The sequence below is a fragment of the Carcharhinus amblyrhynchos genome, chromosome 11, assembly GCF_965287045.1.
Source record: "Carcharhinus amblyrhynchos chromosome 11, sCarAmb.v2.hapA, whole genome shotgun sequence".
NCBI classification, from domain to species: Eukaryota; Metazoa; Chordata; class Chondrichthyes; order Carcharhiniformes; family Carcharhinidae; genus Carcharhinus; species Carcharhinus amblyrhynchos.
This window is the reverse complement of record NC_137334.1, coordinates 32,068,681-32,090,062: the sequence shown is the minus strand read 5'-3', so window position 1 is coordinate 32,090,062 and position 21,382 is coordinate 32,068,681. Positions and strand designations below refer to the sequence as shown.

General features: G+C 41.1%; 1 protein-coding gene across 2 annotated transcripts in view; it reads left to right on the top strand.

Annotated features, from left to right (window-relative positions):
• The window catches only part of glsb (glutaminase b), a 129,713-nt gene that overhangs the window by 26,200 nt on the left and 82,131 nt on the right, over positions 1-21,382 (top strand). For both annotated transcript variants that reach the window (XM_080198813.1, XM_080198814.1), the window contains exons 2-5: positions 5,376-5,475; positions 11,607-11,728; positions 16,317-16,446; positions 16,810-16,889. In XM_080198813.1, coding sequence (XP_080054939.1) covers positions 5,376-5,475; positions 11,607-11,728; positions 16,317-16,446; positions 16,810-16,889 — 432 coding nt within the window. The remainder of the gene's footprint in view (positions 1-5,375; positions 5,476-11,606; positions 11,729-16,316; positions 16,447-16,809; positions 16,890-21,382) is intronic.

Below are 21,382 nucleotides of genomic sequence, written 5' to 3'. Positions count from 1 at the left end.
TGAAGGTAGGTGGATTGACCATGTTAAATTGCTCCTCAATGGCAGGGTAAAGATGTGGGGTTGTGTGGATAGGGCCTGGGTGGGGATATTGCAGGTGTAGGCTTGATGGGCCATTGGCCGCCTTCTGCACTGCAGGGATTTTGTGGCACCCAGATTTTCTATGCCTCCAAGACCTGTTCATTGTCTCTCCATTTAAATAATATATTGTTCCTTTTAGTCCTGTCAAAATGAACAAATTCACATTTTCCACAGTATACTTCATCTGCCACGTACTTTGACATTGTAACGATCTTGATTTTGTGGTCAGCTATGAAAGAATAATGCACACTAGGTACCTTGCTGACAGCTGCCCATTTAAACAACATCAGACCGGCAGCATTCTAGTCATTACACAAAATTAGATGCCTAAGGTTTCAGAACAAATCTTCCATAATAGTTCAACAATTTTAGGAAGCAACACAACTGATTAATAATCTGAGATGCAAGCAAAGGTTCCTGTGACTTCTTGTCTGTATTCACCTGTAGCCTGACTTGGGTCAAATTTGTTAAAATATGGGCTCCTAGCCAACCTCATAAACAAGTTATTGATGTGGGGCAATGGGTGTTGTTCCACTTGGATTAATGGTGACCTTGAAGTCTCTGCAAATTTTAAAGAATCCGTCCTCCTTGATGAATAGAATCATTGGCGTGACTCATTCACTGATGCTGACATCTTCCATCTGCTTCCATCTTCGACCTAATAGCATATGATACTGACTGTGCCTTCAAGATTTTCCTTGGCTTCCTCCTTTTTACTTTCAGTTTCACTGTAATATCTTTCATTCTCCCTAATTCTCTTTGTCTCTCAACATTGTGCTTTAAAATTTTTGAAGGCTGATTCTCTATTGGTCACAATGTTGACTTCCACACAGTTCAGTCAAATCTTCTCCAGCCGTGTTTGTCCCATCAGTGCTGGATAGTTGCTACGTGTAGAGACAAATTTGTTGTTTGATTATAAATTGCACGGCTACTTGGAGACAGTACTTCTGTGGAACCACTTCACCCATGTACATCTTAAGCACTGACTGCTCCAAATTTCTCCTTGTAAACAGTTTCTGGCACCAGTGAGACTGCTGCTCCAGTGTCAACTTCCACACTTTTGTTTTTAGACTAAGGTCACTCTTGGTCGGTAAACATTTCTGTATTGCCTCATTGCATTGTCCACAGACAAATTTGTCCAGAATTGTGTCATTCAGCACATTGCCGAGCTCTCAATGTTCTGCAAGTGTTTGAGCACAGATGTGAATTATACAGTTGGCCTCCATTTCATTTCTTTTGTGGAAACGAAAGCACTCTGCAATCTCAAAAGCTTTGGTGAAAAATGTGCTTGTGAAATATCTCTGATCTGTCCATTTATTTTAGTTTCTGGATTCTCAGGTTGCAGTAAAACTCTGAGGCGATTAATCATTTTCCCCTTATCACATTCAGGAAAATGGGCACATAGTGTCATTGTTTGCCTGAGCAAAATAGTCAAAACACTTGGCATGGGAGCTCATTGCTCCACATTTTCATCAAGTGGTCCCACAACGCTGTAAACTCCCACCATTTTAGTTTTCCCATATGTGCATTTTGCAACGTGTTCCAATATTACCTAATTTCTTTTTCTTGAAAGGCAACCATCCAAGCTTCAGCCTTTTAACACACCAAACTTTAAATGCTCTGCAGTAGTTTATTGTATGTACACCTCATATACACCTAGACAGTCGGGTCTGGAGCACATGCAAAAAGCTTCTTTTCTAACCTTTCTCTGCAAATTTCTTCATCCCGGGTGGTTAGCAGTGCCATCGTCCTCGTTGGCAGTTCTTGCGTATAGTAGGGAATGATGCAAGAAGCACAGGGTTAAAAACAACAAAGCTTTACTTTCAGGTGTGTGTGCTCTTACATGGCTGCTACTTCTCCCATGTTAGGGACTTGTGACGTCGCTTCTGGTGAATACATGAATACATTAACACAACAGATCTTCAAGCTAATGTGAATTCATACAAATAATAATTGGAGTAGTTACAGCATAAATTAAGCATTCAGCACCTTGTGTCCAACCTAACCCTGACCAAACGTCTCCTCATTCCCTGTATATGTTCCTCTACATCAAATGTTTACCTGCTCTTTTCTTAAAAGATGCAATGATATCTGCCTGTGGCAGAGCTTTTTATTAACAGTGGTCTTGTTGTGCTTTGCCCTACTCCTCTTCTCACTCCCTATTGTTAACTTTTCACAACTGTTTCTAGAACATAAGAAATAGGAGCGGGAGTAGGCCATCTAGCCCCTCGAGCCTGCCCCGCCATTCAATAAGATCATGGCTGATTTATCATGGCTCAGTTCCACATTCCCGCCCTCTCCCCATAACCCTTAATCCCCTTGCCTATCAAAAACCTATCAACCCGCATCTTAAAAATATTTAGCAAGGCAGCCTCCACCACTTCAACAGGCAGAGAATTCCAGAGATTCACCACCCTTTGAGTGAAGAAGTTCCTCCTCAACTCCGTTCTAAACCGCCCCCCCCCCCCCCCCCCCCCCCTTATCTTGAGGCTGTGCCTTCTAGTCCTACTGTCCTTTTTGAGCGGGAAGAGCCTCTCCACCTCTATCCTATCCATCCCATTCATCATCTTTATATGTCTCAATGAGATCTCCCCTCATTCTTCTAAACTCTAACGAGTACAAGTCTAGTTTATTCAGCCTCTCCTCATAGTTCAACCCCCTCAACTCCGGTATCAGCCTAGTAAACCCTCTCTGCACTCCCTCCAAGGCCAAAATATCCTTGCGTAAGTGCGGCGACCAAAACTGCACACAGTACTCCAGCTGCGGCCTCACCAGTGCCCTGTACAGCTGCAGCAAGACCTCCCTACTTTTATATTCAATCCCCCTCGCTATGAAGGCCAGCATCCCATTTGCCTTCCTGACCACCTGCTGCACCTGTAGGCTGGGTTTTTGCGACTCATGCACAAGGACCTCGAGGTCCCTCTGCACCGTCGCATGCTGCAGTTTTTCGCCATGTAAGTAATAGTCCTTCCTACCATTATTCCTACGGAAGTGGACAACCTCATGTTTGCCAACATTAAATTCCATTTGCCAGTTCCTGGCCCATTCGCCCAGCCTATCTAGATCCTCCTGCAGACTCTCCACACCCTCCGCATGATTTGCCGTTCTCCAAGCAAGATGGCCTTTTCCAATTTATCCTAACTATAAAAACCTTTGTTAAACTCCTGTCTTGTGAAAATAGCTTCAGTATCTCGGGACTTGTCATGGCATTTGTTTCTAATGTATTCCTGGTAAATCTAAAGAAGTGTAGCTTGCAAAGTAAAGCATTCGTATATGTTGAAAGAGTGGCAATGTAGGCCCAGATTTTGTACTTTTAAAGGCAGTGAAACTTGGTGTTCAATGCATACTTTGAAACTGACAGCAATTTTGAACATGCACAGTTAAATAGGGAAATTCAGAAGTTGCTGCCACTGATTTTCTGTTCTTCCATGGGATACATTTTTAAGTCCTAACGCATGGAAATCTTAGTAATTGCTTGATTTGTTGTGAACTTTTCACTTTTTTAGTTTTGCTGCTTAAACTCTTAAAGGCTGCACCTTGTTCATTGGATGCAACTGGATTTTAATAGCCTATCACTTCATTGCAGCTGAAAAACTTGTGTTCCTGGAAAAAAATTATAATTGTGGAATGCCAATTGCTCTATTATGCTCACTACACTTCTTTCTGTTCCCATTTATATATCCCAATACTTATTTTGTTGTCAATAATATTAAATGGTGAAGGAAATTTAGTGCTTTTTACTTGTTTGTGAAAATCATCAGTGTGATTATTTGTTTAGCCAGCTTGATGATTTCACTAGTGGGTAGTGGAGATGCCCAATAACTGAAACCAGATTGAAATCAACATCATGAAGAGTGAGATCCATACACAAGAGATTGCTAGATTTTTTTTTTTGTGGACTTTTTTTTGCAGTCAGCGGTGAGCACTTTCATTTTATTGCCTCTGCACAATCCAGGCCATTCAGACATTATAGTTTCCTTGCGGAAATATTTGAGTTTCTGCTGAACTAAAGCTCGTCATGGTGGGAAATGTGCTGGTCAGTGCATTGCATCTGGCCTGAAATGTTTTGACTTTGTAACCAAGCATCAAAGGCAAATTGTGGTAGGTCATTTTTATAAGAACATAAGAAATAGGAGCAGGAGTAGGCCATCTAGCCCTTCGAGCCTGCCCCGCCATTCAATAAGATCATGGCTGATCTGTCGTGGCTCAGTTCCACTTTCCGGCCCTCTCCCCATAACCCTTAATCTCCTCTCTTATCAAAAACCCATCAACCCACTTCTTGAAAATATTTAGCGAGGCAGCCTCCACCACTTCAACGGGTAGAGAATTCCAGAGATTCATCACCCTTTGAGTGAAGAAGTTCCTCCTCAACTCTGTTCTAAAACGCCCCCCCTTTATCTTGAGGCTGTGCCCCCTAGTCCTACTGTCTTTTTTGAGCGGGAAGAGTCTCTCCACCTCTATCCTATCCATCCCATTCATCATCTTATACGTCTCAATGAGATCTCCCCTCGTTCTTCTAAACTCCAACGAGTACAAGCTTAGTTTATTCAGCCTCTCCTCATAGCTCAACCCCCTCAACTCCGGTATCAGCCTAGTAAACCTCCTCTGCACTCCCTCCAAGGCCAAAATATCCTTGCGCAGGTGCGGCGCCCAAAACTGCACACAGTACTCCAGCTGCGGCCTCACCAATGCCCTATACAGCTGCAGCAAGACCTCCCTACTTTTATATTCAATCCCCTTCGCTATGAAGGCCAGCATCCCATTCGCCTTCCTGACCACCTGCTGCACCTGCAAGCTGGGTTTTTGCGACTCATGCGCAAGGACCCTGAGGTCCCTCTGCACCGTCGCCTGCTGCAGTTTTTCGCCATGTAAGTAATAGTCCTTCCTACCATTCTTCCTACCAAAGTGGACCACCTCACACCTGCCAACATTAAATTCCATTTGCCATTTCCTGGCCCATTCGCCCAGCCTATCTAGATCCTCCTGCAGACTCTCCACACCCTCCGCACAATTTGCCGTTCCCCCAATCTTGGTGTCATCCGCAAATTTCGACACCCTACACTCGGTTCCCTCCTCCAGATCATCTATATAAATGGTAAAAAGCTGAGGTCCCAGCACCGACCCCTGGGGCACTCCACTAGTCACCATCCGCCAATCCGAATAGCACCCGTTGACCCCCACTCTCTGCCTCCTATTTGACAACCAATTTTTAAAAGTGGATCATTGTTAATAGCTTAACTTCACCTAAATTTATTTTGCAGTGTCTCAAAGTATTGAACACTTTTTGTTTTCTCTAGGAAACGACAAAAAGCAGGACTTCTGCCTAGTCTGGAAGATCTACTTTTTTATACGATTGCTGAAGGGCAGGAGAAGATTCCAATACACAAGTTCATTACTGTAAGTTGTGCCAGTGATTGAAATTACACTTGGTCCATTGGCTGGTTGAATATGTGATATAAATCATAGATGTAAAATAGTGATCTTGCTGTGATGAACTAGTTAAATTGAAGTGTATTAGTCAATCAACAAATCTCACCACCTCAAAGGTTTGAAATGGGGAAAGTAAAACTTTTTTCCCTCCAACCTCTGAATGGGGAATCTAAGGTGTTCTGATTGCAGTGGAAGTTCAACCTGTTACAGTACTGCCTATTGGACTGCCAAACCCTTGGGAATCTTGTTGAAACAACAAATTTAAGATCCTGGCTATTGCCTAGCATCTTTTAGCACCTTATTAACTCCAAGCTGAGCTCCAGATCCTTGATTATTTCCAGTAAAACCACCTACCTCAACCTCCTAACATGATTGCCTTTATTACTACATCAACCCTTTACTACTGAAATCTGCATTCATTCCTTTGTCAATTTCACTATTTGTGTTCTCCAGGTCAGTGTTTCCTCCAATCCTTCATTGTGTAAACTTCAATAAGCTTTGCTATATCTCATTTTACACCACTGATTATTATAGTTGGACTTACATTGACTCAAATCTTTTTTTTTGTGTGTTTTAAATTGATTCATGGGTTTTGTCTCTGGATCTCCCTGTAGCCAACTCGAGCCTGACAAACCTTTCCCCACATTGTCTAAACTGTCAGTTTCTGAATATGGGCTCTTGTGCTTCCCCACTCCCTTCAACTCAATCAATGTTATTCCATTTCCAGACTCTGGAACTTCCTCTCTAACTCTGCCTTGTCATTTGCCTCTAGTTACCAGTATTTGCATGTATCATTTCACCGGGTTGTGATGAATGGTATACAGGAGTAGAGCAATTTTGAACATGCACAGTTAAATAGGGAAATTCAGAAGTTGCTGCCACTGATTTTCTGTTCTTCCATAGGATACATTTTTAAGTCCTAACGCATGGAAATCTTAGTAATCGCTTGATTTGTTGTGAACTTTTCACTTTTTTAGTTTTGCTGCTTAAACTCGTGAAAAGGCTGCACCTTGTTCATTGGATGCAACTGGATTTTAAGAACATAAGAACATAAGAAATAGGAGCAGGAGTAGGCCATCTAGCCCTTCGAGCCTGCCCCGCCATTCAGTAAGATCATGGCTGATCTGTCGTGGCTCAGTTCCACATTCCTGCCCTCTCCCCATAACCCTTAATCCCCTCTCTTATCAAAAACCCATCAACCCGCGTCTTAAAAATATTTAGTGAGGTAGCCTCCACCACTTCAACGGGCAGAGAATTCCAGAGATTCACCACCCTTTGAGTGAAGAAGTTCTTCCTCAACTTCGTTTTAAACCGCCCCCCCCTTTATCTTGAGGCTGTGCCCCCTAGTTCTACTGTCCTTTCTGAGCAGGAAGAGTCTCTCCACCTCTATCCTTTCCATCCCATTCATCATCATATACGTCTCAATGAGATCTCCCCTCATTCTTCTAAACTCTAACGAGTACAAGCCTAGTTTATTCAGCCTCTCCTCATAGTTCAACCCCCTCAACTCTGGCATCAGCCTAGTAAACCTCCTCTGTACTCCCTCCAAGGCCAAAGTTTTTTAATAGCTTATCACTTCATTGCAGCTGAAAAACTTGTGTTTCTGGAAAAAAATTATAATTGTGGAATGCCAATTGCTCTATTATGCTCACTACACTTTTCACCCTACCACCCCCCCCCTTTGAAAATCTGTAGTGCTTAAAACTGCAGTATGATTTTCACCACCAATCCTTGCTATGTTTTGCTACCTCTACATGCAACAAACGTTTCTGGACTACATGGCCTTACTATCTACTCTCTGTATTGGAGGAGATGCTTGCCTTTTTAAGATAGGGAAATTGAAGTAAGAATAATCTGGAACTTCTGTAGCACGTATACGCAGACTAGATATTGTACTCAGGCTCAAGGGTGAGAGTGTTATCATTGAACCATAGTTGGTATCTCTTTTTTAACACCAATTTAATTTTCTTTTTCTTCCCTTTGCACCCCTTCATTTTCACCTTTACGCATTAAAAATGTCTCTCAAGTCCACTCTGTAATTCAGTAAGGTCATGGCTGATCTGATTGTGGCCTTAGCTTTACTTTTTTGCATGCCTGTATACCTTTAATTTCCTTGCAGATCAAAAATCTGTCTAATTCGGTCTTGAATAAATTTATTAACCCAGCCCCCATTTCTCTTTGGAGAAGAATATTCCAAAGTCTGATGTCTCTGTCTCTGTGAGAAGAAATTCCTTCTCATCTCAGCCATAAATGGGAGAGTTCTTATTTTGAAACCTTGTCCTGGTTGTAGATTCAACTGAGGGAAGCATTCCCCTTAGTATTTGCCCAGGAATTAACCTAGCAGACTGGCTACCAATGCAAGTATGTATCCCTTTAAGTAAGGGGACCAAAACTCTTTACAGTATTGTCAGATTGGACTGACAGTTATAGAATCATAGAGCCATACATCGCAGAAAAGGCCCTTTGGCCTGTCGAGTCTGCACCGATAATAACTATTATTAAAGGCAATCTAATCCCATTTTCCTCCACTTATCCCATATCCTCGAATGCTATATTTCAAGTGCTCTTATAGGTTGTAAGTTTCTGGCCTCCACTATCTTCCCAGGTAGTGCATTCTAGATTCCCACCACCCTGGGTGATAATTTTCTCAAATCCCCTCTGAATCTCCTGCTCTTTACCCTAAAACTAAGCCGCCTCATGACTGAGCCCTCAACCAAGGGGAACATCTACTCCTGACTCAACCTGTCCGTACCCCTCAAGATCTTGTACACTTCAATCGTGCGTCCCCTCAGCTTTCTGTGCTCTAAAGAAAATAATCCAAGCCCGTCTAGTCACCCTTCGTGCTCAAATGATCCATCACAGGCAATGAGCCTCTTCTGTAGGCCCTCTAGCACTGCTGCCTCAGTGCCAGGAACCAGGTTTGATTCCAGCCTCAGATGACTGTTTGTGTGGAGTTGGCATGTTCTCCCTCTGTCTGCTTCGGTTTTCTTCAGGTGCTCAGATTTCCTCCCGTAGTGCAAAGATGTGCTTGTTAGGTTGATTGGTCGTGCTAAATTGACCTCTAGTGTCAGGGGGATTTACAGGGTAAATACATGGGGTTATGGGGAGAGGGCCTAGGTGGCGTTGTTGACGCAGACTTGATGGGCTGAATCGCTGCCTCCTGCACTGTGGTGCTATCACAACCTTCCTACAGGTGAGGTTACGTGAATTGCACAAAGCTTTGGCCTAACCAATGCTCTGTACAACTCTAACATTAGCTCTGTGCTATTGTACTCTGTCATGACTGATAAAGGCAAGCGTCCCATATGCCTTCTTAATTATCCTATTCAAATGCTCTGCCGACTAGAGGGGTCTGTGAATAAGTACCCTAAGATCCATCTGTTCCTCTGAGCTTCCCAATGTCCTACCATTATTAAATACGCCCTTGTCTTGTTTCTGCTTCCAAAGTGCATCACCTCATATTTATCGCATTGTAACAGGAGTTCTTTTATATTCCACATCCCTTGCAATACATGCCAAGATTCCACTTGCCCTCCTAATTACATCTGCATGCTATGAATTTTTTGTGATGTGTGTGAAAGGACACCCAAATTCACCTCTACTGCAGAATTCTGCATTCTTTCTCTATTTAAATAATGTTCTGCTCTTCTAGTTTTCCTGCTGAAGTAGATCACTTAATTTTCCCACACAATACTTTTTCTCTGCTGTCTTTTTTTTGTCTGCTCATTTAACTGATCTATATCCCCTTACAGATTTTTTGTTTCGTCCTCGCGACTTGATTTCCTCACCGATCTTTGTATCGTCAGCAAATTTTTTCCCTTCATCCAAGTAATTAATGTAGATTGTAAATAGTTGAAGCCTCAGCACTGATCCTTGTGGCACTCCACCAGTTATAGTTTGCCAAGCTTTAATTCTATTTATCCTACCTCTGTTTTCTGTTGGTTAGCCAATCCTCTATCCATGCTAATATATCACCCCAGGATAATGAGCTCCTATCTTGGGCATTAAGTTTTTATGTGACATCTTATTGAATGTCTTTTAGAAATCCAAGTGCACACTACATCTAATGATTTTGCTTTATCCACTTTGTTGCATCCTCAATGAACGCTTATAAATGCAGCAAACATTTTTCTTTCATAAAGCCACACCGACTCTGCCTGATTATGGTTTTCTAAGTATCCTCCTCCAATCTCCTTAATAGTAGATTCTAACATTTTCCCAATGACCAATATTAGATGAACTGGTCTATAGTTTCCAGCTTCCTGTCCCTTTCTTGAATAGAGGTATTTATTGGCTTTCCAGTCCACCGGAATCTTTCCAAAATCTGGGGAATTCTGGAAGATTGCAACCAGTACAACCACTACCCCTGCAGCCACATTTTTTAGGCCGCTGATGCAGGTTATCTGGTTCAGGGCTTGTCAGCCTTAGTCCCATTAGTATTCCTATTACTTTTTCTCTAGTGACGGTGATTGTTTTGATTTCCTCCCTTTTGCTTCTTGACTTTGTGCAATTTTTGGGATGCTTTTGTGTCTTCTACTATAAATACAGATACAGAATACTTGTTCAAAGCCTCTGCCATTGTTTTGTTCCACAACACCAGGTTAAAGTCCAACAGGCTTACTTGGCAGCACAAGCTTTCAGATTCTCAGGCGCCTTCATCAGATGAGTGATGAGCTGTGTTCACAAATAGGGCATATGCAGACACAAACTCAATTTTCAAGATAATGGTTGGAATGTGAGTCTTTACAATTAATCAAGTCTTAAAGGTACTGACAGTGTGAGTGGAGTGAGGTTAAAGAGGTGAGAATTGTCTCAAGTCAGGACTGTTCATGAGAATTTGCAAACTCAGGCAAATGGGAGGGGTGGTTACAGATAGTCTGGCTTGAGGCTGTCCTCATGTGTGCGGAACTTGGCAATCAGTTTCTGTTCAGCAGTTCTGCGTTGTCGTGAAGGCCACCTTGGAGAACACCTGAAGATCAGAGGCTGAAGTGTTCCCCGACTGGGAGGGCACACACTCTTGCCTGGTGATTGTCCGAGTGGTGTTCATTCATCCATTGTCATAGTGCCTGCATGGTTTCCCCAATGTACCATGCCTCGGGACATCCTTTCCTGCAGCCTATCAGGTAGACTCATTGGCCGAGTTGCAACAGCAGGTACCGTGTACGTGGTGGATGGTGTTCTCGTGAGACGATGGCATCCGTTTCGATGATCCAGCTGCTGTGGCAGGGTTGTTTGGTGTTGTGGTCACTTCTCCTAAAGGACAGTCCTGCTGTTTGTGAACACAGGTCTTCACTCACCTGATGAAGGAGCCTGAGACTCCAAATAAACCTTTTGGACTTTAACCTGGTATTGTGAGATTTATCACTATGCTTATCCCAGTCCAACGCCGGCATCTCCACATCTTTGTTTTTCCACATTATTAACTTAAGAAATAGGAGCAGGAGTGGGCCATCGTCTCATCCTGTAAGGGACCAGTGCTTTACTATATTGCTTCTTTGTGGAAAGGTTTTGTCTGTATATCTTGATCATTTTCTCTTTTTTAAGTTATCCTTTTTCTGGTTGCTGAAATTTTTCCAATCTTTTGGCCTGCCACTATTTCTAACAGCATTGTATGTCTTTTTAAATTGATGCCACTCTTAACTCCCTTTGTCAATCACAGATGCTGAACCCTTCTTGAGTCTTTCTCAATTTAATATATTGCTGAAAAGACGAGACATGCTGTCAAAACAAGAAGGAAAGCTTCGACTGTCTGCCTTTTTTTCCAGAAATACGAACAAATGACTAAATGTAATTTATGAAATGCTTCCTAAATATCTGCCATTGCCTCTCTGCCATCTTACCCTTGTGTTGTCTTGGTCCTCTTTAATATGCATATTATACTAAAATATGCATAATTTTATGTAGCAAATCCTTGCCTATTTGGAAACAGAATTGCAATTATCCAAATGGATTTCATGTAGGACAGAGAAATAGACTTCTTGCTAGTCTACACTGATTTTAGAACCCTAAATCTAAACTTGCCATAGCTCCTCATTTTCAGAAAAATCGTATACCCGAAGAAAAATGTATTTTAATTGTGTCGCCTTGTTTTCAAATAGGTTCTGAAATCCACAGGACTACGCACATCTGATCCACGACTGAAGGAGTGCATGGATATGCTTAGGACAAATGTGCAGGCAGCGTCTGATGGTGTTCTCCTGGACAAAGAACTGTTTAAAAAGTAAAGTGTTTGTAAAAATCTCTCCTTCTCCAATTTGAAAAGCCAGTAGATGCTTCAGTTTTTTTGGTCATGTTTTGTTTTCTTCAGTGAACACTTTACTTCCTTTGAAAGACTTAAATTTTTTTTTGCGGGTAAGAGTGTGAAATGGGAGAGGCTATTCATCCTTCCAAATTTAGCAACTGTTTTTTATTTTATTGGCATCACAAGTAGGCTTATATTAACACTGCAATGAAGTTACTGTGAGAATCCCCTAGTAGCCACAGTCTGGCAGCTGTTTGGGTACACTGAGGGAGGACTCAGCATGGCTAATTCACCTAACCGGTATGTCTTTCAGACTGGAAGGAAACTGTAGCACCCGGAGGAAACCCACTCAGACAGAAGAAAAACATGCAGACTCTGCACAGACAGTGACCCAAGCTGGGAATCAAACCCAGGTCCCTGCCGCTGTGAGGCAGCAGTGCTAACCACTATGCTACCATGCAGCCCTATTTGAAAGGGGTGGTGCTATTTCAGAGGAGAGAAGAATTGTTGAATGAAATCATTTGGATCCATGATGGAATCATTATCTACTTGGATGATGAAAGGATGAGGAAAACATGAAAAAGGAATTGTATTGGCTGTTGATCAAGAGCATTGCAAGCCCATTTTAAGATATTGGGCTATTCCTGAGAAAACAGCCGATACGTCTTTCTTTTCAAGCACTATACAATTTAAGGTCCAACCCAAAGTGTGTCAGATGAGGACCTTGAAGTTTTCTGTGAACAGTTGGATCAATGGAGTAAACCATGCAGTTGTTAAGGTATCATTTATTGTCCATAAGACCATGAGATATAAGAACCATGGCCATTCGGTCCATGGAGTCTGCTGTGCCATTCATCCATGGCTTGATCCCATTACCAATCAAGGACCTATCTATCTTTATCTTAAATACACTCGATGACCTGGTCTCTGCAGCCTTCTGTAGCAATGAACTCCATAGATTCACCATCCTCTGGCTGAAGAAATTCTTCCTGAACTTGGTTCTAAGGGATCATCCCTTTACTCTGAGGCTATGCACCCTAGTCTCTCCTACTAATGGAAACATCTTCCTCATGTCCACTATCCCAGCTTTTCAGTATTCTCTAAGTTTCAAACTGCCATAAAAATGCAAAATGGCTGTACCTATGTTTTAATTGATGTATGCTAAAGTCCAGCACAATCATATAATGAAAATGTTGCAAAACATCAATATTGGGAAAGATCAGGAGTATCTACTGGAAAGCAGAGTTCTCTCACTGGTCTGTTTCTTAATATACAGTGAATGCATTTTGAGTTTAAGGGATGAGTGGCATAAAAATAAGTGGGCAGGTTATCAACTGCATCCACTATCCTGATAACGCTCTATCTTTCCACACAAATGACAAAGGAATAGAAAATTTAATCTATCCAATTGGAAGGAAAAGTGGTAGATATGGGCTTACACTCAACTGAGAAAACGTAGACGTACTACTGACAAGAACATTGCAGTAAATGGATCCTGGGAATCTTGGTAACATCCAAAAAAGAATTACCTGAGACAAAAGTGTTTTTACAAAATTGAAAAAGCATTCTAAGAAATGTTAGTTTGTATTTTGAAATGTGAATTTATGTACCAAAATGTTATGTCTGGTGAATAATTTATGGATATGAAGCTACACTGGAAAAAAGTATGAAAAGAAAATCAACAGCTTCAATATGAGATATTTGAGAAAAGCCCATCCTCTTTAGGACGGTAATGAGCTGCCATCTTGAACCACTGCAGTCCATGTGATGTAGGTGCACCCACAGTGCTGTTATGGAAGGTGTCCTGGGATTTTAACCCAGGAACAGTAACCTATTTCCAAGTCAGGGTGGTGAGTGGCATGCAGGGGAACTTCCAGGTGGTCGTGTTCCCATGCACTTAATGTCCTTACACTTCTAGGTGATGGTTGACGTGGGTTTACCTCAGGGTGTTTGGTGAGTTCCTGCACTGCATCTTGTAATGTTACATACTGCTGCTGCTATGCGTCGGTGGTGGAAGATGTTAATGTTTTGTGAATAGGGTGCCAATCGTGTGGGCTGCTTTGTCCAGGATGGTCTCGAGCTTCTTCAGTGCCAGACCTGCATTCGTCCAGGCAAGGAGCAAGCATTCTATCACACTTCTGACATGTCTTGTAGATATGGTCAGGCTTTGAGGTGGGTTACTCGCTGCAGGATTCCCAATCTCTAGCATGCTCTTGTAGCTGCAATACTTATATAGTCCAGTCAGTTTCAGGTCAAAGGTAACGGTCTGTTATCTGGACAAAGGTTGGAGTTCTTAATTGAATCTTAATCTGAATGAATTTGACATAATAAGAGCAAAAGGCTGAAGCAAAGGAAGCAGCTAGAGAACGCAAGATTGGCTTAATCAGAACTCCGGAACAAAGAGATCATTCGCTGTTGCTGTGATCGGAAATTTGGAAGACTTGGCATTTGGATGATGACAGTAGACCACCAGAAATAACTAACTTTGTTAAAATCCTCCTTGCTCATGTGTGAAGACTTGCAAAAAAACGAGGAGAGCTATGCCACTAATTCGTCTCGCAACCGTCCGACATAATCTCACGTACACAGTCATATCTTACAAGTGCTGTCTCAAACTGCTCCGTCACCATCCTTAGGTACATCCTTTTCCAAGAGCAGAGCAGAACAACCAGAGGTAGCAGCTTTGATAAGCAGTTGAGAGGGAGTGACTTTGGGGGTCCTCAACAGAGACTCTAGTGTCATGGGAACAGATCAAACTTGGGCAAGGAAATTTCTTGCCTATTAGCTGATTAAATAATTCTCCTGCATGTTGAATTCCACCTGAGGATATGAAGGGCACAAAACATGGCCTGGGAAGGAAATTTCAATGTCCATCACCAAGAATGGCTTTAGAACAAGTATTAATTATAGGCCCACTGACTCCTACAGTCCCTTCTGATTTCTCACTACACTACATTCCATTCTCCCAGTTTCTCTGACACCATTGTATCTGTCCTGATGATACAGCCCATCCATATCAGCACTTCTAATATGTCTTCGTTTTCCTCAGTAATAAGTCTCACAACACCAGGTTAAAGTCCCAACAGGTTTATTTGGTGGCAAAAGCTATTAGCTTTTGGGCCTCTGACCTTTTGTCAGGTGAGATTTCCTCCCACCGTAATTGATCAGCTACATAATAATGTCTGACCCATTTCCCACGTTTCTGCTCTGATTCCTTCTCCCTCTGAGAGCCGGAACAGGGTTCCTCTTGTCCTTATCTTGCACCTTGCCCGTCTCAATATTCAACAGATCACCTTCACTGTTTGCACCATCTCCAGCATGATCCCACCTCCTAATAAATTTCACCCCCCACCTTTTAACATTCCAGCTGTTCCCTCTGTGACATCTGGGTCCTGAAGCACTCGTCCCTTTCACTTCTCATGGTACCTTCTACGTGAAGGAATTCCTTTTTTTTGCTATACTGTATTCACAGCTCAGTGCTGTCTCCTGTGCATTAAGGAGATCAAACAAGGTTGCTGCTTTGAGGAATATCTCTATTCAGCTTACAGGTGTCTCACTGGTAGTTTTGTCTTTTAGTTCTCTGCCTCACTTTATGTGCTAACATCTCTGTTCTTGGCCAAATGCATTACTGTAGTGAAGCTCAATGCAAGTTTGAGAAACAGCATGTCATGTTTTGATTATGCACTTTACAGCAGATTGAGAATACCCTCTATTGGTGCTGTGCTACCATTGCCACCTTGTTAAATGAGAGATTCAAAACTGACCTAGCATTTCAAACTGGATATCCCTGCTGATATAGACTATCAATAGCAACAATCTGTAACCTCATGGCCCAGTATATCCCTGACTCAACCATTACAATCAAGCCAGGTAATAAATCCTGGTTCAGGTGGTGAGAAACTTGCCCTCTTACTCCCCCATGGCTGTACACCATCCACAAGGCTCAAGTCAGAAATACTTGTCCATTTGTCCATATAATTGCAGCTCTGAGAATACTCAAATGTTGACACCAGTAAGGAAAAAACAGCTTACTTGATCCCCCACCCTGTCTTCCACCTGAAACATGCACACTCTCCTTAGAGGCACACAGTGACAGATGTATACATCTACAAGATACACTGCAGCAATTTGCGATGGTTCCTTTGTCAGCACCTTCTAAAGCCGCTTTTCCACCACATAGAGGAATAAGGTGCATGAAAACGCCACCGCCTGCAGGATCGTCTCCAAGTCTCTCTCCATCCTGATTTGTAACTATATTGCTGCTGCTTCATTGTCACTGAGTCAAAATCCTGAAATCCCTTCCCTAACAGCACAGAGTACATCAACACCAGATGAACAGTAAATGTTCTTGAAGGCAATTAGGAATCAGCAACAAATGCCAGCGGTGCTCCCATTCCATCAATAAATCTTTAAAACTTTGATCTCTGGTATCGAACTATAATATGGACAGAGTAAATTTGTTTTATTTTAAGACAGGTATTCTATGACATAAAAACAATATATGAGCTTAATTTTGGGCATTAATTTTTGTAAGTTCTCTGCATTTCATGTGTTTGTTTTGTTTCAGATGTGTTGGAAGCAATATTGTGCTGCTCACTCAAGCATTTAGGAGGAAGTTTGTGATTCCAGATTTTGAAATATTTGCATCCCATATAGATGGTCTTTATGAGAGTGCCAAAAAAATGTCAGGAGGAAAGGTATAATTTGAAATTGAATTTTATTTTTAATGCAGTAAGAAATTGAGTGCTAAACTGCTGCATGTAAATTCAGGGATGTATTTGCCCACAACATCAAGCTAATTTTTGTTTTCATATTGCTGTTATTATATTTGATTTCCTAATCTCTTATATACTGTTAAATTATGAAACATCTTATTGCCATCCAATCTACATACAGGCGACCATGAAAGTAATGACTCTTTTTGGTGCAGTAGAATGTTGTTGTAGACTTAACGCCCTGTAAATTAGAAAACTATGGACGTGGTGGGGGGAAGTGGAATTGCAAGCAAGGCTGTTGTGCAGATGCGCTTACCTGGTGCATTTTCTTTCCTTTCTCAAAAGGTTGCCGACTATATTCCACAGCTGGCTAAATTTAGCCCAGATTTGTGGGGTGTGTCTTTGTGCACAGTAGATGGACAAAGGTAGGCAACATATAACTTTACTTTTAAAACTACTTAGCAGAAAAATAACCTAGGAAATGCATGTTGTAAAATATAGTGACAACTAGTTATATCTTGTTTTTGATTTTTATTTTTACATTAATGCCATCAGAAATGGCACTGATTCACCAAAATTTACTTGTGTGCAGATTATATGTGATTAAAAGCAAGTTGAATTTGAAGTGCATTTTTGTAATTAATTGAAAATATTTGGTAATCCACGTGAATCATGACTGTTGAGTGGAATTTTCCAAAACTAATTTGTTTTTACAAACTTTTTTTTAAACAGGATTCTAAATGAGAAAATATTTGCTTACTATTAGGTGAATAGGAGACCCTTGAGCCTGTTCCTCCATTTGGTTAGGTCATTGCTAATCTGTTTCTTAATTCCATTTAGTCCCACACCCCTTAACCAACAACATAACCACTCGCCTCAGTTTTAAAATAGTTTTGTCCTACCTTTCATGTCTTTTAACTAACTTTAACACTTCAATTAGACCACCCATTTTCTTGCTCATTGAAAACCAGTCTAGTCTAGTCCTCATGATATCAGACTAAAAGGATGAAATTATGGAGATGAATCTGTAACGTAACTCTCTGTAAGACCAAAATAGCTTCCTATGGTGCAGTGCACAGAACTGAATGCATAACTCAATATGTTGTAATCAGAGTCTTATGTAACTAAAATAACTTCAATTCATTTGTATTCTAGCATCCCGAATTAGCAAGACCATCGTTCCATTAACTGTTTAAATTATTCTTATACTTGCTTTCTAGTATTTAATGATTTCTGCACATGGGGCAGTAAATCTCTCTGCTATGCAATTCCTTGCTAACTATTTAAAAAATATCCTGATCTATATTTCTTGGGTCATAAATGAATGACTTCACACACCTCAAAATAAATACTATTAATTGCCACGGGTTTGCTCATTCAATTAGCCTGTTGCAACTTTAATTACCATCCACACAACTTCAGATGTTACCTTCAGCAAACTTGGATATACAATATTCTATTCATTTGTCTAAATGTGAGACCAAAGTACAGATGCCTGGGAACACTACTGTTCACATTGTGCGATTGGTGTGCATATCCATTATCCATCCCTACCTCATTACAAATGTATAACTGAGTCAATGTTTTGCCTTTAGGTCCACATATTTTTGTTTTTGCAATAAACTCGTAATGCGGACCTTTTATACCTTTAAAATTTTCCAGTATCTTCTGGAAGCCCATATAAGTCCCATCCATTCAGACAGACATGCTCCTTTATTAACCATATTAGTGACCGCCTCAAAAATTCAATTAGGTTAGACAGACATGCTGCTCTCTCTCTGATCCATTCATATTTGTTTATGAATGCAATCACTCCATCCCTAGTAACATATCCACGTGGTTAAATTTTACCTGGGTTCTGTCCCACCCTTAAATAATGAAGTGACATTGGTCTTTTTCCAATCCAAAGGGAAGATTCCTGAATCAATGTTTTTGAAGATGGTGACTAAAACATCCACAATTTTAGCAACTACTTTTTAATATATTGACGTGCAATTCATCTGGTCCTAAAATTTTTTAATGTTCAATCTCTTCCACTTTTTAAAGACCAGTAAGCTCCTCCCCTTCATTTGTTTTTAGTCTTGGGAATTTTGAAATTGACGGCTGCTATTTTAAATCATCCTGCGCCTTTGAATGATTTATCCTGTCACACTTTATTTATAAATGCATGTTTCCTCATTTGCGGAAAAAAATGCATTATTGTGCTTCACTCAACATGATCACCAAAGGTGAAAAGCATCTGTACATGTTTGGTACCACAGTAATCTTGTAATATTTGTTGTTGATTTACATCCCCAAACATTGATGTATAGTTTTTTTTTCTGATATCAGTGGCCTTTTATGTAGTGCAGACACTTTTCTTTGGTCCCATGCAAAGGTGGCTTGTTTCAACTGCGTGGTTAATTATTCCCATCTCCCAAAGCTCAAGTTTGAAGTGATTTAATCTTTGTGTTCATCTGCTCTGTTAGAGTATCTTAAATGAGCCACTTATTCTTTCTTTAGTGACACAATTTTTCCCTAGGTTCCAACTGTAAAGCCGTCATCATCTTTGTATGTGATGAGAATGCTCTCACTTTATTTCCTTCTAGCCATTCATTTCATCCTTTTGGTCTTATTTAATGTACGAAGGATAGGCTATCAGTTTAGAAATGGAATGCTGCAACCCATAAATTTACTTTTATATGTGTTGATAATTACTTCATTTTCACTGTGACTTATTCTGCATCAACGTATTCCATTTAAACATACTCTATCTTGTTTAAATTTTCAATTAGAGAGCATGAAGCCTAGCCCATGCTGGAGCAGTTGCTTCCTCTTCCCTGTTTGTGCTGGAGACTTGGGTCCAGGTTTTAGTCCCTGGATTGGGTTTGCTGAGTTGGGAGATTTCATAGCTCAACGAACCTGAGCTGAGAGTACCAGTCAGTCGGGATGTGGACTGAAGTCGGACCCTGAAACAGATCTGTAGGTTGCTGGGTGTGGAGATGGACTGCTTGCAAGGCTTGTCTCTGTGCCTCAGCTGTGTGGTTAAATAAAAAAAAACAAAAAAACAGCCACACACCCACCCCCATCCATCGTTACCTGTGACCACCACACCCATTTGCCAACTTAGTGCCCTTCTACCCACCCCATGCTCCCATACCCTCTGTGCCAACTCGTACCAACCAATGTGTCTCCCCCTGAGCCCTTCCATTGCCATCTTTGTATCCCTGGAACAGTTCCTTGATAACTTTACCTGTGTAACTTTTATACACATGGCATTTCCTGGATAGTTTTGACAGATTTTTACACTTCCTGCATAGCTTCAATAGATTTGACAGCTGGACAACTCCTTAACATTTCCTTGACGTCTGGACAGTTCCTGGACAGCTGAGCATCTCTTTACAAGTTGACAGTTCCAATGAGTTTGCCTATAAAACAAAAAAAAATCCATAATCATATTCACTTTTAACAATCCCAAAGGTGTCCCAGAATCTTATTCAAAGGGTCCTCGATATCATTGAGAATCCACAAAGCTCAGACCTCCTTACTTGTTCTAATCAGGTACACTTTTTGGATCCTATTCTTTCAAAGTTCTGCTTTATTAGAGGCAGTTGGCCAGTGGCCTATGGGAATCATGCCTGCAAGAGCTCCAGTCCCATCCCCACAAAGATTGGAAATGTCATGTTCAGGGGGCAGGATTTAGGATTTTTGGCCTTATCCCAGGGGATTTTGACCACAATTGAGGGCTTTCTGTTGTGGTGAAAATCTGGTCTTTGGAGATTTAGCAAGTATTCAGCATCAAACATTTCCAAGCCAGCTTTAGCCAGGTGTTAAATGTAATTTCTTCTACTCTGCTTCAATTATGTGCTCAACTCCAGTGTGAGCATCATCTGCTGCACCTTCAGCCATCTTGGTCACTTGTGAAAGATTGCCATCTGCTCTCAAATTAGGGTCAGTTTTATGTTTTAGACCCTTGCTTCTCAGGAGATGGATTGGGACTGTCCAAACTCTCTTCACATAGACCCTTACAGACTGAAGAAGAAACTTCTTGAAAAAAGCTTTTCTTTATGTGGTAGGTAAAGTGAAATTATTGCTATGTTTATAAAGAATGTATTTGCATCGAGCCTCTGGAACAATTTTTTTTAGGCTTTTCGACAATTAGTTTAGAAAAGATTGGTTTACAGCCATTACGTTTGAAAATTCTTTTCCTCACATGGGTTTCCCGAAAAGTGATTTCAAGAGCTCTGGCTATTCATTTCCCCTCCTTCATCTTATGGATTGTTATTATCATGCCTTAAATGAGAATGCAAAGCCCCAACTGTTTTTGTCTTAAGGACTTGAGATTCAAGAGCATTTGTACTTTCTTCTCCGTTGATCTTTCCCTTCTCCATACTCCTCCCTAAAAATGAGGCTTTTGGTTCCTGGGACATGAGTATTGGTCTTCATTGATAAGCTCAGTTGTGTATCGCCCACCCTAATTGCTCTTGAGAAAGCATTAGTGAGTTGCTTTTCTTAAACTGCCGTGTTCCATATGTATGTGCTTAACATCAGTTCCTTCAAGGGGTGAAATTATTTTCATTTTCTTATTTATAGTTCTTAGGGAATTAAACTGTGACCGTTCATGAACATCTGGGGCATGAAATTTTGTTCCTGGGACTTGCATTTGGAATTTCTCTGGCTGGTTTTTGCTTGAACTCACAATCATCATAAGTCAGCTTTCATGAAATGCAGCCATATTTTTCTTGATCCCTGAAATGGGAATATGATGCCGGTTATTTCATGTTGATGCAATGAATGGATTGCTCTTCGACCAAAATAGTATCACCATTTATTTTACCAGTCTGAAAAAGTCCCGCTTTGACTGCATAGATGTAGCCAAGTAACTACTCCAAGAACTATTTGAACTGAGTTATCTGACCCCATTTACAACACTGGAGGG